Source organism: Apium graveolens, unplaced genomic scaffold, assembly GCF_009905375.1.
Source record: "Apium graveolens cultivar Ventura unplaced genomic scaffold, ASM990537v1 ctg6653, whole genome shotgun sequence".
NCBI classification, from domain to species: domain Eukaryota; kingdom Viridiplantae; phylum Streptophyta; class Magnoliopsida; order Apiales; family Apiaceae; genus Apium; species Apium graveolens.
The window spans coordinates 42,264-59,480 of record NW_027419668.1 but is presented as its reverse complement, the minus strand read 5'-3'; the positions used below and the strand labels follow the sequence as shown (position 1 = coordinate 59,480).

The window sequence follows — 17,217 nt, the reverse complement described above, 5'->3', positions numbered from 1 at the left end:
GTGCTTAAAATGTAGAAGTATACGCTCCTTAAATATTGATTCAAAATCCGAACTTACATTTTATATCATTTAATGATAAGAGTAGATAATAAGTATTAGATTTTGGAAATTGTGAGAAATTAAAGATAAAGTACCATTTTATTTTTTTATAACCGTACTACCGACGATATTATAAATTGGGATCGTTTTCACGAGGACGTTGAAGTAGTTGTTTTCTTACATTTTTCGATTAGAAAATAATTAATGACTTGAACTTCAGACCAATAATTTATAGGCCTACACGAAACGCGGTCCTTTTACTAACTTGTAGTTCGGACCAAAAATATTATAGCCCATACGATACGCCGCCTATTTCCTAGTATAGAGTACTTTACTGACTTGATATCCCAATGCCATGTAGCAAACATAGAAATGAATTATTATACATAACCGTGTAAAAAAATTCCAACGCATGTGCTTCTGAGTTCCTTCGGCTCGAAATCTACTCACCGTTTGTGCTTCCAAATTTCTACTGTGCACGAAACCGTAGCCTTGCCTCTTCTTTCTACTCCAAGCCCTTGTAAGAGGTATTTTCTGAATTATATACTTTATTTTTTCATATCTTACTATTAAATTTCGTGATTCTATTAATTAACAAACTTTTCAATGATTACTAAGTGAAGAATTAATAATTTGAAATTTTCAGAGCTAGATATATAAAAGAATTTCTCGATTACTCTGTTCATGTATGTGTTAATACACCCCCCTTGGGATTCCACTTGTATGTTGGATTGAAGAGCGCATCACTAGAGCTCATCACAGGGGAAATATTCCAATTAGAATCAGGATGAAAGTTTTAAGAATAAAAGGGTTTTATTAATTTGGCATCGGTCAAAATAGATTGGATTCCAAATCAAGCCATTTAATCTATTAAATTTTTAATACATTGGGACTTAGTATGTTAATTGTTAATAAATTTAAGTCAAGACATGATTTTCTTTAGAAATATAATCATGTCACAATTTATATGTATATATGACTAAATATAGAAAAGAAGGCAGAGAAAGATAATGAACACAAGAGTACAGTTAACTGTGTGCATTGTTTATACTATTACAGAGCAAGATAATGAACACAAGAATACAGTGAACTGTGTGTATTGTCTATACTACCACTTCTGCTGCATTTTCTGTTGTGCTTTGTTATACAAGAAGGAAGAGTAAGTCTCTTTATATAAAAAAACATAGCTTCTCTTTAAAACTTGCTTTTGTCACTTGGTGGCTCCTCTTGCTACATTAATTATGATGTCACCATTGTGATATGATCTCACTTGTGTCATATCCTAGCTAATATTTAACAAATCATGATATATGAATTTTTTTTATTTTGGAAATTTGAATGAAGATAGAGGTGCATTTGCATAATGATTCTTTGTTTTGTTTGAGATTTATAAAATTAGTCAATGATATATTTCTTCACTGAAAAGAATTATTTTATTTGATGCAAGGTGTGCAGTGACAAATTCTCCACTATGGACTTACCAGAAGAATTGATTGCTGAAATTATATCAAGAACTCCTGTGAGGACAATAGTGTCATGCAAAAGCGTGTGCAAAAGATGGTGTAATATAGTTTCAGAACCATTTTTTTCGCGTCTGCATCTCTCTATATCATCTAAAATGCTTTTACTTCATCAAGGAGACGCCGAGGACGTAGATGATGACAATGATGGTGACCTTGCAGTGGTTGAACTAGATGACCAACATCGCCAACATGATATTCATCACGAGCCTATGATGAGATTTTCCCCGGGACTTGCCTTGGGAGACTATGTGGGGTTAATTGGATCAGTTAATGGGTTAATATGCTTAGAAGATAGTTATGATGATTCAGCATATGTATGCAATCCAATTACACAAGAGTACATACGCCTTCAAGATTCCGAGTACACCAGAGTATCATATTTAAAGGGATATTATGGCTTTGGACTTGTTGAATCGAACCAACAGTACAAGATTGTACGTTTTTATAAGGGTAGATTTCCTTCAACTGAATATGACCTAGGGAGCGAGGTTTATACGCTTGGAACCGGCATGTGGAGAGATCTAGGACATGTCCCCTTCCATCTGAATGAACATGATAGGGGTCACTATGTCAGTGGCCGCCTCCATTGGTTAGCTGGTGAACTAATATGTGCTTTCGATTTGGATAGAGAATTATTTCGTCCAATGGAAGCTCCTCCACGGGCTCCTGGGAATACAGATCATTTTAGCATCTTGGGAGTCCATAATCATTTTAGGAACTTGGGAGTACTTAAAGGTTGCTTGTGTATATGTGATATAACACTATACTCTGAACTTTCTATTTGGGTGAAGAGAGATTATGGCGTGGAAGATAGTTGGAGTAAAAAACTCATCATCACTCCTAATCCTCCATTACATGAAGGTATAAATACCGACATGGTTCGGCTTCTTAAAGTTCTCAAAGATGGGAACATCTTAATGTATTGTGACCAACTTCAATTGTTCACTTATCATCCTCAACATAAAACATTGCGACATCACATTTTCCCGGAGGGTGAGTTTCTCACATTTGGTGCGATGACTTATGTCCCCGGTTTTATCAGTCTAGAGAGGAGTTTCACCTTGGAGGGTGTCAAAAGATGGGAGTCTCCTCAAGTAGAAGACTGACTTATAACCGAATAGAGCAAAACAGGATCGAAAATAGGGCCGAGTCCGAGCAGTCTCCCGAGTACTAAGGCCGAGTAATCTAAGTTGTTGAACATTGCTTATTTTACTGCAAAAATACAAGGTTTTTATAACTAGTTCCATTTCAAGAACACGTTATGTTTTAAGCTTTTCTAGTTGTTTATCTAATATTTGTATGTACTCCTAATTTCAAAATTTAATAATTACTGTAGGCTGCGAGATAACTTTAGCATTTAGTGCTTGACATTTTTATAACATTTACATATCATATAAATGATTTTTATGTTGTATGCTTGTAAATTGCTCTTGGTTGATTCTGTTTTTCATGATTCATAGTATTATTTCCCTTTCATCTTGATGAGTGTAGTTTATTTTATTTATTCAGCTTTGGCCTAGCTTTGTTGGGCTTTGGTTTTAGGTCAAATTTGGTGGTCATACTTTAAATTTTTCATTTAGGAAGGCCTTGTTATAACTTCTGTTGTTAGCTAAGTTGCAGTTTGAATTATACAGCTGGTTTTACATTTGTAATCCTATCTTACATTATGTTACTTGTATAAGTTATCCACACGGAAGAACTGTAAGATTTAGAGGCATATTTCTTTTAGAGTGGCTTTTCATTTGTAGATGTTAGTATTTCCCTAAAATTGAGTGTTAAACCAAAGCGAGTTGGGTTAAGAAGTAAGTTTAAAGTCAAATGACAAAAATGCATAAGTTCATTCGGGGTTATGTATGTGAAAGTGAAAGAAAATCACAAAAACCAGTTTAATTAAACCTTAAAACTGTGTCTGATAACATATACTATAAGTGCTCTCGCTGCTCTGTCTGCGCTAGAAGCTCAAAGTGTTCATCGGATTTAAATGTATCCTGAAAGCTTTAAAGCTGTTTAGGGCTACTCTGGTTTATCTTGATTTTCAACTTGTTTCTCGATATCTTGATTTTAATAGTTAGGAATTATGATGTAGTATGTGTCTATGACAATCTTCATTGCTTAGTTTATGATCCAAAGGCCATTATGGAAGTTTGTGTACTTTCAGTTCGAAGAAAGTTGCTGTTCAATTAACTGCCTATGTTCCTGGAGTTTGTGGGAAACTCTAACAAAGTAGGTGCTGTTGTATATGTGAACTTCTTTGACTCAGCCATTATGATTAAAGAAATGGTCGTTTGAGTATCACATTACAAGTTCGCCCTGTGGGGAATTTATATGCTACAGTGATTTTTTCCCCTCCAGTAATCATCCTCAAATTAAGACACTGCAAAAACTTGACAATTTCATAAGCCTCGTTGTAGTTTGTAATTGATGCAAATGTTCAAATTCCAAGTTTATCGGGCTCGAGTTTGTATATGGTGGTATACTTTTGGAGGTCACACAGCCTAAACGTGAGGCTGCCTGGGGTGTCACATGGGATTAAAACATAGTTTACTATTTTATCTAAATTATTTTAATCTAAAAAAACACTACAAATTAGCGATATTTTCGTAAATTTGAACCTAACTCCTTTTTTATTATATCATTTTATTGTAAGAAAAAATTTATGAACACGACGATGCTATTTACAACTATGACATACTTGAATTTAGCAAACGAACGGATCTGAGCCGTCCAGATCAAGTTTAGCTTAATTTTCTTTTTTTAGATGAGCTGAATTTAATAAACTAACGGAAAGTGATGTTCAAGATCGGCTCTTTATTATATGAATTCGAGCTGAATTTGAACAAACTCGAGTTGTCCCCTAATATTTCACATGTATTTTTTACTCGACCGAATTTAAAATATAATTTTTAGTTTTACAAATTGCATCAAGATCAAATACTAGTTTTTATTTTATAATGATATATATACAAACACTCTACCCATAATTCCTAATCTAAATCATTTATTTTTCAAGTTGTGTTTTAAGAACATAAACAATTTTATTTTAAATTTTTGAGTTCTTAATTTTAGAAATCATACATTACTTATTTTTTAAAAAAAAAATTCAATAATATACGGCATTTACACATATAATCGAAATTGAACAAACGTATGATCATATCGTTATTGAATCCTTCGTTCTTTGATAGGCAACCAAGTAATTTTTTAAAGAGATATGTACATGTTGTAATATTTCAGTTGTTGTTTTGAGCAATCAACCATAGATGCATCATCATAAAACCTTTATCACTTAATCAATATCATGAAATTTCTGCAAATTGTAATCCCAGACATATGACCAACAAGAAATAAAAACCAAACTCTCACAATTAAGGAGAAACTAAACAAACCCAAATAAATTGGTAACCAAGGAAAAATGGAAACTAAATCAAGAAAAACAAGATTGAGGCTATTTTGAGATGGCTACTCAATAGAGAGCGAAAGAGAGTTTGTACGTTATATTTTAAAATGTCCATGTCGAAATGTTATTATGTTTAGATATTTTGCTTAAGTTTAATTTTTATAAATCACAAGTTATTTAATGATTTTATAAAAATATTAAAAATTGGAGATGAGTTGGTAACAATATTGGATAGTTTCATTATGAAAAAACTAAGTGTTTAATTTAGAAATACAAGCAAATTTTCTAAAATATTTAAAAAAAATTATTAAATCATGAGAAAAATGTAATAATAACAATATTTAAGTGATCAATAATAATTTATTATTTATAATATATATGAACTTTATATGAGTCGAGTTCGAGTCAAGTCTGAGTCGATTACGAGCTAAACAAGCCGAGTCAGAATCCAGCAAACAAAAAGCTCGGCTCAATTATTCATTCGAATTCATTTTCATATTCTTGATCGCCCTCGTTTAGAATACTGAACCGAATCGAGTTTACGTAAACAAGTCAATCCTGAATTTCGTTTACGAACATCTCTTCTCATTTACGGTCCTACTATTAATTGTAATATTCATCTCACTTGATTATTTACTTATTATTTAGTAAGTTAATCAAATATATTAAAAACAATATTTGTCCAGTTTTAATTTGTATTTAATCATTAAAATATAGAAATTTTTCTAACCGGTCTTGTAAAAATTGGAAATTGGACTTTATCAGTAGCGGGACCGTCTAGTTAGGGCTGTAATTCGGGCCGAGCGAGCCGAGTTTCGAGCAGGGCGTAATTCGAGCCGAGATTAATCGAGTCGAGTCGAGCCGGCTCGTTTAGTTAAACGAGCCTAAACCTCTGTCCGAACTCGACTCGTTTAATTTTACGAGTCGAGTCGAGCCGGCTCATTTAGCTAAACGAGCCGGTTTTTACGAGTCGGGCGAGCCGGCTCGTTTAATTTTACACTTAATCGAGCCTAAATCTCTACCCGAACTCGTCTCGTTTAATTTCACGAGTCGAGCCGAGCCGGCTCGAGTAATTAAACGAGCCGGAACCTCTACCCGAGCTCGGCTCGTTTAACTAAACGAGCCGAGTCAAGCCCACTTAAACGAGTTCGAGCCGGGCGAACTCGCGAGCCGCCCGACTTGAATTACAGCCACACGTCTAGTGATTAATCGGCTAATCAGGGATTGATCAAAATGATTAACTGAGTCATTAATTAGAACTAATTTAATATTAGTTTTAGATATAAATATTAATATATGTAATTGTTTATTTATTTTGATTATACATATACAATTTTTATTATTTATATTTATATAAAGAAATTTTAAATATGTCCCACTATTAAAGTAAATATAATTTTTGAGATGTAACTTATGAACTGAGATCAATTTAAGATGAAAAATTAAGAAAGTTTAAATAGTAATTATGTGTTTAAGAGAATAATATATATTTTTTAATTTTTTATCATTTATTTTACTTTAATTTTTTTTATATTTTTTATATTTTTTACCAATGAGTCTGATTTTTGACCAACTAACCTGATTTTTCACGTATTAACCGGATTCATACTTTTAATTTTTTATTTATATATATATATATATTTTTTAATTTTTTACCGTGAATCCAATTGTTTACCAATTAACCCAATTTTTAATCGACTGATTTCAATTTTTTTCGATGACTGATTTTTGTAAAACACGATTTTAACTCGATTTTCACCTAGTCATTTCATTTTTCACCTAGTCATTTCATTTTTCACCGAAGAGTTATTAATCCCAACTTTTTGAAAGTCGGTCTTAACTTGGGTAAAATAGTATTCTAAAATTCCTTTTTCAATCGATTAATCTCCTACAAAGTACTCGACCGATTATTTTTTGAAATTTGATTAATCCTTACGAATTTTCCTTTATTGGAGTATATATTTTATTTATTAAAATGAAATACTATATTAATTTAAATATGAATATTATAGAAATTATGATATAATAAATATATATTTGTTAATAAATAACTAATATATTAAATATTTAATATTATAATAGATTTGATTTTTACTCCGATTAACAATTTCGATTAATCCTCGACTTTCAACTAATCCCAAATCGGTAATTAGACCGATCTTCCCATCTCCGATTTTTACAACAGAAGGTAAAATGGTTCTTTAATAACTCAAAAGTTATAACACTAATTATTGACGATTTTTCAGAAGATTCTAAGCAATCTGTTTACCAAGTACAATATTAGTTTTATTTTTGTGAAATGAAATTATCTCTATCTTATGAACCAAATATATGTTCTTTAGACAATTTAATATTAATTAATATAATTTGGTAATTATCTTATAATTAGCCTTTTTTTTTTTGCTAAATATATAATTAGCCTTTTAATATAGTTTATTTAATATTACTTAATTATCGATAAAAATTAATTTACAAATTAAAAGTAAATATATGTTATTAAACTTAATTTAATATTACTAAATATAATCTAAATACATGTCATAAATTTGTTACTGTTAAAATGTGATTTTTTAATTTAAAGTACATAAACGTTGTGATGGAGAGTAACATATACGATCATTAAATCAATAAATTTTTTTCGTAGATAACCCGCAGCCGTTATCCTTCGGCTTCTGGGTGCGCACTGGTTAACCCTACGGGCTCACGCAATAGCGTTGAACCAAGGTAAACTGTATTTAAGCAAGAGGCTCCGACTCAGGAGGCATAATCATAAATTCTCCACCAGTATTATTTATTTTTAAAATAATACTACAGATGATAAAGTTTACACAGAATAGAAGTCAATTCGTGTTAATAGTTTACTTTGTAGTTAGTAGTTTTTCAAAATAAAAGTTAATATTTACTTAATTTATCGTAACTTAATAAATTTTTAATATAATTTATAAATATAAAGTTTACAGAAAAATAAGTCGATTCGTGTTAGTAGTTTTTAGTTTTTCTAAAATTAAAAATAAATATAAGTTATTTTACTTAATTTAACATAACTTAATAAATATTTAATATAATTTAAAAATCGTTTAAAAAATATTTTTATTTTATAAATTAAAAAGACGATTGGATGTACTAACTTAAAACAAAATAAAATTTACAAAAAATAAAAGTCGACTTGTGTTAAAAACAAAGTTGATAGAGAATAAAAGTCAACTTATGTCATGTAAGTACCAAAATTTGGTACTTGGGTACTTTTAGCACCAAATTATACATAGTTTCGCTTATTAATAAAGAGTATAGATGCTTAGGTTTTTTTAATATTAGTGGGTAAATTATTATGTTTACGAAAGATCTTGCCTTTTTCGTACTCATTTACAAATGAACCAATATGACTCCTTTTTTACACAGTTGCAAGATAACAAAGGATTTTCTTAATCTGATTTTGTCAATGATATGAATCGTGCAATAAGACTAATTGATTATAGGACTCCTCAGTTATTTACAAAGTAGGTGAGAAAATAGTTAAAGAACAATATCACAATGAGGGTTGTGTGGTCTTTTTTTTGCCAAATTTAAAGCAGATTTATTAATAACTTGAAAGAGATTCAATCGGGACAAACCCCCAACTGATCATGCAACCAGGTTGAAAAACAAATAGAGCTAAATAATTAGCTGTTTTGTTTCCGGATTGCTTAACAAACTGAATACACATATTCTGAAAATTAAAAATGAAGGTAATGGTTTCCCGGACAATCCAGCACGCATCTCCCCCGAAAACAGTAGTTTCACAATTGACCCTCACATTAATTCGATTGATATTGCAACGTTCAGAGGACTCAGTTGCAACAACTGAGTTTAGAGGCCTCATGTTATGAACAAATATTTTTTGTGAGAGGTGAGCACATGTGATTTTCACCACCGTTCCAAACGCACCCCAGCTATCTACCTGTCGGACACCAGCTATAGACCTGCCGAAAGTGTTGTTGATGCGAGATATCCAGATCTCCCAATACACCATCCAATTTATTTTCAACACAACCACCACATCGCACAAAGCGAGACACATCGCATAAAGCGAGACAATCAACCACACAAATAATAACTTAAACAGAATAATACGAAAACAACCCAAAATTCAAAAATCTCGGAATAACACCAAATTGTAATATGTTGTTAGACCGCAGATTTTGAATCCAAAAACTGAATTTTATTATAAAATCCAGACTCTTACCTTAGTAGATCTTAAAACTAAAGTGAAGAACTGTAATGGATTTTTCGAGTTTTGTAAAACAAATCTCGATTTTATTAAAGAAAAAAAATAATAAAAGGAGAAGATGTAGATGAATATGGAGATAGAGATGGGTATAAAGGGTGAAGAAGAAGGTAGGGCGGCTAGGGTTTGATGAAGTTAGGGCGGCCGACTCTCATGGGCTGTGTGGTCTGAATTTTAAGCATATGTTCAAAATATTTTTAAACTTACGAAAGTGATGTATATATGTTTAGATTTTAAAAATCTATTTAAAATTTAGGGTTATGCAGCAGAATTCACATGATTATGAGATTCTATTTTAAGGATTGGTTCTAATTTGTGCCCACATGTATATGATTATGTATATATGTTAATTAATTTTGTTCCCACATTGCAAGTGTTCTTAAGAGTCATTGTTAGTACTCCTTTCGGGACAAGGCACCACAATGGATGACAAGGAAAATTTAAGAAAAGGTGAAATTTACAACAGGGTATTACCCGAAGAAACGTGCTTTAAAATGTAGAAGTATACGCTCCTTAAATATTGATTCAAAATCCGAACTTACATTTTATATCATTTAATGATAAGAGTAGATAATAAGTATGTTAGATTTTGGAAATTGTGAGAAATTAAAGATAAAATACCATTTTTATTTTTTTATAACCGTACTATCGACGATATTATAAATTGGGATCGTTTTCACGAGGACGTTGAAGTAGTTGTTTTCTTACATTTTTCGATTAGAAAATAATTAATGACTTGAACTTCAGACCAATAATATTATAGGCCTACACGAAACGCGGTCCTTTTACTAACTTGTAATTCGGACCAAAAATATTATAGCCCATACGATACGCTGCCTATTTCCTAGTATAGAGTACTTTACTGACTTGATATCCCAATGCCATGTAGCAAACATAGAAATGAATTGTTATACATAACCGTGTAAAAAAATTCCAACGCATGTGCTTCTGAGTTCCTTCGGCTCGAAATCTACTCACCGTTTGTGCTTCCAAATTTCTACTGTGCACGAAACCGTAGCCTTGCCTCTTCTTTCTACTCCAAGCCCTTGTAAGAGGTATTTTCTGAATTATATACTTTATTTTTTCATATCTTACTATTAAATTTCGTGATTCTATTAATTAACAAACTTTTCAATGATTACTAAGTGAAGAATTAATAATTTGAAATTTTCAGAGCTAGATATATAAAAGAATTTCTCGATTACTCAGTTCATGTATGTGTTAATACACCCCCCTTGGGATTCCACTTGTATGTTGGATTGAAGAGCGCATCACTAGAGCTCATCACAGGGGAAATATTCCCATTAGAATCAGGATGAAAGTTTTAAGAATAAAAGGGTTTTATTAATTTGGCCTCGGTCAAAATAGATTGGATTCCAAATCAAGCCATTTAATCTATTAAATTTTTAATACATTGGGACTTAGTATGTTAATTGTTAATAAATTTAAGTCAAGACATGATTTTCTTTAGAAATATAATCATGTCACAATATATATGTATATATGACTAAATATAGAAAAAGAAGGAGAGAAAGATAATGAACACAAGAGTACAGTTAACTGTGTGCATTGCTATACTACTACAGAGCAAGATAATGAACACAAGAATACAGTGAACTGTGTGTATTGTCTATACTACCACTTCTGCTGCATTTTCTGTTGTGCTTTGTTATACAAGAAGGAAGAGTAAGTCTCTTTATATAAAAAAACATAGCTTCTCTTTAAAGCTTGCTTTTGTCACTTGGTGGCTCCTCTTGCTACATTAATTATGATGTCACCATTGTGACATGATCTCACTTGTGTCATATCCTAGCTAATATTTAACAAATCATGATATATGAATTTTTTTTATTTTGGAAATTTGAATGAAGATAGAGGTGCATTTGCATAATGATTCTTTGTTTTGTTTGAGATTTATAAAATTAGTCAATGATATATTTCTTCACTGAAAAGAATTATTTTATTTGATGCAAGGTGTGCAGTGACAAATTCTCCACTATGGACTTACCAGAAGAATTGATTGCTGAAATTATATCAAGAACTCCTGTGAGGACAATAGTGTCATGCAAAAGCGTGTGCAAAAGATGGTGTAATATAGTTTCAGAACCATTTTTTTCGCGTCTGCATCTCTCTATATCATCTAAAATGCTTTTACTTCATCAAGGAGACGCCGAGGACGTAGATGATGACAATGATGGTGACCTTGCAGTGGTTGAACTAGATGACCAACATCACCAACATGATATTCATCACAAGCCTATGATGAGATTTTCCCCGGGACTTGCCTTGGGAGACTATGTGGGGTTAATTGGATCAGTTAATGGGTTAATATGCTTAGAAGATAGTTATGATGATTCAGCATATGTATGCAATCCAATTACACAAGAGTACATACGCCTTCAAGATTCCGAGTACACCAGAGTATCATATTTAAAGGGATATTATGGCTTTAGACTTGTTGAATCGAACCAACAGTACAAGATTGTACGTTTTTATAAGGGTAGATTTCCTTCAACTGAATATGACCTAGGGAGCGAGGTTTATACGCTTGGAACCGGCATGTGGAGAGATCTAGGACATGTCCCCTTCCATCTGAATGAACATGATAGGGGTCACTATGTCAGTGGCCGCCTCCATTGGTTAGCTGGTGAACTAATATGTGCTTTCGATTTGGATAGAGAATTATTTCGTCCAATGGAAGCTCCTCCACGGGCTCGTGGGAATACAGATCATTTTAGCATCTTGGGAGTCCATAATCATTTTAGGAACTTGGGAGTACTTAAAGGTTGCTTGTGTATATGTGATATAACACTATACTCTGAACTTTTTATTGGGTGAAGAGAGATTATGGCGTGGAAGATAGTTGGAGTAAAAAACTCATCATCACTCCTAATCCTCCGTTACATGAAGTATAAATACCGACATGGTTCGGCTTCTTAAAGTTCTCAAAGATGGGAACATCTTAATGTATTGTGACCAACTTCAATTGTTCACTTATCATCCTCAACATAAAACATTGCGACATCACATTTTCCCGGAGGGTGAGTTTCTCACATTTGGTGCGATGACTTATGTCCCCGGTTTTATCAGTCTAGAGAGGAGTTTCACCTTGGAGGGTGTCAAAAGATGGGAGTCTCCTCAAGTAGAAGACTGACTTATAACCGAATAGAGCAAAACAGGATCGAAAATAGGGCGAGTCCGAGCAGTCTCCCGAGTACTAAGGCCGAGTAATCTAAGTTGTTGAACATTGCTTATTTTACTGCAAAAATACAAGGTTTTTATAACTAGTTCCATTTCAAGAACACGTTATGTTTTAAGCTTTTCTAGTTGTTTATCTAATATTTGTATGTACTCCTAATTTCAAAATTTAATAATTACTGTAGGCTGCGAGATAACTTTAGCATTTAGTGCTTGACATTTTTATAACATTTACATATCTATAAATGATTTTTATGTTGTATGCTTGTAAATTGCTCTTGGTTGATTCTGTTTTTCATGATTCATAGTATTATTTCCCTTTCATCTTGATGAGTGTAGTTTATTTTATTTATTCAGCTTTGGCCTAGCTTTGTTGGGCTTTGGTTTTAGGTCAAATTTGGTGGTCATACTTTAAATTTTTCATTTAGGAAGGCCTTGTTATAACTTCTGTTGTTAGCTAAGTTGCAGTTTGAATTATACAGCTGGTTTTACATTTGTAATCCTATCTTACATTATGTTACTTGTATAAGTTATCCACACGGAAGAACTGTAAGATTTAGAGGCATATTTCTTTTAGAGTGGCTTTTCATTTGTAGATGTTAGTATTTCCCTAAAATTGAGTGTTAAACCAAAGCGAGTTGGGTTAAGAAGTAAGTTTAAAGTCAAATGACAAAAATGCATAAGTTCATTCGGGGTTATGTATGTGAAAGTGAAAGAAAATCACAAAAACCAGTTTAATTAAACCTTAAAACTGTGTCTGATAACATATACTATAAGTGCTCTCGCTGCTCTGTCTGCGCTAGAAGCTCAAAGTATCCTGAAAGCTTTAAATTAAAGCTGTTTATGGCTACTCTGGTTTATCTTGATTTTCAACTAGTTTCTGGATATCTTGATTTCAAAGAATTATGATGAAGTATGTGTCTATGACAATCTTCAGTGCTTAGTTTATGATCAGAAGGCCATTTATGAAAGGTTGTGTACTTTCAGTTTGAAGGAAGTTTCAAATTTGTGTAGTGTAAATATGAGGCTATCAGGGGGTATACATGAGATTAAAACAATTAGTTATATTATTTTGATAACAAAAACTCTAAAAAGTAAGAAAAAAATAATAAATATTTAACCTTTCTTTTTTTTTGTTTATATCTTATTTTATAAGAAAAATTCTACAACACTATATTAATATCGATAGATAAGTTATACAAAATTCTGAAAAAAAATTAAATCAGAATCTGAATCTATTATAAAACAAATTTTAAAACCGATTACTTATATTAATTGTAATATTTATATGACTTAATTGCACTTTATTTGCTTGAACTTTAAATATTTTGCAAGGAGATGACTATATTATTTTTGACAGTAAATGGATAATATTTATTTGAATCAAAGCCATGTGTGAATTTCTTAACACTATGGTGGCTCATCCTTTCCGTCAAATTTCATGTTAAATATTAGTGATCATAGTAATGTCATAATAAAGATTTTTATCTCTCTACTGTCCCTCTTTCTCTACCCAAACACACACACACACAACTATATATACCTCATAAATACACCCACATACATCATGTAGGCGCCCATACATATACTCACTTACATCACTTAGGCGCAGTCCCTCTCCCATTATTAGCACAACACACACATAATTAAGTCCCACATACATCAACAACCTCAGACATACATAATTAACTCGCACATACATCAACAACCTCATACACAGGCCTACAAATACAACAAACACACATCTCTCCAGCTTCTACTTTCTCTTCATCTCTCCCAAGTCGTTTTATTTTGTAAAATCTGCAGAATTCCGTCGGGTACATCATTGTGACCAGGGATCTAGATATACGCCCCTTCCCCCAAATTGTGTTCACAATATATACACCAACATAGTCGTCACTCAATCTATATTCAACGAATACTCCCTTTAATATCATTATTTCATTTCAAACTCAAAAATACCCAATTTTATACATGAATCCTAATTTTCAAGTTTGGGTTAAACTTATACTTATATTTTTTAGGCAAAAATTTATAATATAAAGAGCCTTTAAAAAACAGGAAGGGACAACAATTAGATATCAATTTGACACAAGTAAAGATTTAGCAATTTTCATGCAAAAATATTAAAGTTCATAATTTGTGGTTGTTAACTAATTTTATTAAACGGACATTTCTCAAATATTAATTTGAATGTAGTTACCAAAAATACAAAAAATTCATTTTAAGGGTAAAATGCTTTGTTAGTAAACCAAATATTTAAGTTAACACTATTTCCATAAATTCATAAGTGCAGAAAAATATAGAAACAATCTGTTAGCATACAATGAATTGGTTGTTGTTTAATCCTATCACATGCAGTTCCTCTAGTGTGCATAAAAAAGGGAAAAATACACAGAATAACACATAGTTGAGTTGGCTTATTCAGATCGATCTTACATGCACATCGATTAATCGAAGAATGACAATGAGACGGTTAAGATATCCGTGCGAAGCAAGATCAAAATATCAATATTAAATAATGAATATAAAATTTTATTTTAATTTTTTATTAAAATTTATAATAAATAAAATTGTACGATTATTACAATTTTTCTTTTTAAATTATATGTAGTTTTTATTAACTCAAATCTTATTAGAACAACAAACTCAACGTTATGTATATGTTGGTCAAAAAGACATAACTAATATTTTACATCGAAACTTTAGTCGCAACACGATTGATGGATAATTTAACAAAAAACTAAATCAACATTACTAAGTAATTGCATATTTAATTTATTATTGTTAGCTGAATTTATGTTTTTATATAATTTGTGATTGAATAATTTTTTCTAATAAAATATTCATTATGTATGTATAAATTTGCATTTTGTGCTAAAATAGAATTCTGTAGGTATGAATCTATAAATTACAATGTATACGATTCCGTTTATATAAAAATATTTATATTATTATATATTAGAATCAAAAAATGGGTAAAATATTACATATAAAATTTTAAGTCATATCTGAATAAAAAAAAGAATTAAAATGGTATATTTAGAGCCATAGTATTAAAAAGGGTGAAACCAAAAGTTCAAAAACCGAAAAGGGGTGAAACCAAAGTATCCCTTAAAAATGGTTTCCTTATTATTTATTAATAACATTGTTTAAAGGTTTTCATTTTATTATTTTAATAAAAATAAAAAGAATTCTAGAAAAAATAGAAATCGTAATTATAATATGATTCCAATCTATATTTTGTTAAAAAATAACATAGAACTCTACATGAAAGAGAAATATAGCGCTCAAACCAAAATAAGAGGTAACCGTACTAAGATGAAACCAAGTTCTCTATTCATAAATAATTTAGAGTTCTACGAAAATAGAATTTTAGTCATATTACGGTTTGAACAATTTTATTATTTTCCAGTGGTGAAACCAAAATACAGTTTTATTATATTCATACCATTTTACTAAAATGGAATTCCAACAACAAATTAAAAAATTATAATTTAAACACATGACCTATTTACTTGGTCATGGTTTATATTTCTGGGAACTTATTTAGTTGAGTCAATTTATGAACTTGTTTATTATAAAATATAATTAAAAATATGATTCAAACCTCTAAATATAATAAAAAGCATGGCTTATAAAAATTTTAAAAAAATGAGTAAAAATAATACATATAGAATTATAAGTCATCTAGTAATAAAAAGCGATAAAATAATACACTTAGAGTTATAACATGAATCATAAAGGGTGAAACCAAAAGGTGATGGAACTAAAAAATAAGTGAAACTAAAGTAGCACTTAAAAATTGGTTTCGTTTATTAATAAAGAAAAATGGGTAAAAATAATACATATAGAATTATAAGTCATATAAGAATCAAAAGTATAAAAAAATACACTTAGAGTTATAACATGAATCATAAAAACTGAAAATAAAAGGTGATAGAACCAAAAAATAAGTGAAACAAAGTATCACATAAAAAGTTTAAAAAAAAATGGATAAAAATATATATATAGAATTATAAGTCATATAGAAATTAAAAAGGATAAAAGTAATACACTTAGAGCTATAACATAAATCATGAAAAGTGAAACCAAAAGGTGGTGGTACCAAAATATGAGTGAAATCAAGGTACCACTTACAAAGAGGTTTCGCTTATTAATAAAGGTTATTAATTTGTTAGTAATTTAATTCAGTTACCTTCTTACGTTATTTCAAAGCGATGGCTGACACTTTAGTGGCGCGTCCTTTCCGTCAAATTTCACTTTGAATATTAAGGATCGTAGTAATGCCATAATAAAGATTCTTTATCTCTCTCACTTCCCTCTTCCTCCACCCAAATACACACATAAAGGATATATACCACATAAATACACCCACGTACATCACGTAGACGCGCATACATATACTCATTTACTTATCACGTAGGCGCATACATATACTCATCAATGCACATACAGATACTCACTTACTTATCACGTTGGCGCAGACATATACTCATCAAATACATGTCTTTGTCTCGTCTCTCCCATTATTCGCACAACACACATAACTAACTCGCACATACATCAACAACTGCATACACAGGCCTACAAATACAGCGAACACACATCTCTCCCGCTTCTACTTTCTCCATTCATCTTTCCCCTCTCATTTTATTTTGTAAAAATTTGCAGAATTCGGTCGGGTACCCTCATTTGCGACCACGGATCGAGATATTACCGCCCCTTCCCACCAAATTATGTTCACAATATATAAACCAACATAATCGTCATCACGTACTCAATCTATATTCAAC

At 31.1% G+C, this 17,217-nt stretch overlaps 2 protein-coding genes across 2 annotated transcripts; both read left to right on the top strand.

Moving 5' to 3' along the window:
• Positions 1-1,510: 1,510 nt before the first annotated feature.
• On the top strand, positions 1,511-2,668 carry LOC141703446 (F-box protein At3g07870-like). Its single transcript, XM_074506975.1, has one exon. It carries the CDS (start codon positions 1,511-1,513, stop codon positions 2,666-2,668), a length of 1,158 nt encoding a protein of 385 aa, XP_074363076.1.
• Positions 2,669-11,221: 8,553 nt separating this feature from the next.
• Positions 11,222-12,061, top strand: LOC141703445 (F-box/kelch-repeat protein At3g06240-like). The gene has a single exon (XM_074506974.1). It carries the CDS (start codon positions 11,222-11,224, stop codon positions 12,059-12,061), a length of 840 nt encoding a protein of 279 aa, XP_074363075.1.
• Positions 12,062-17,217: the final 5,156 nt, after the last annotated feature.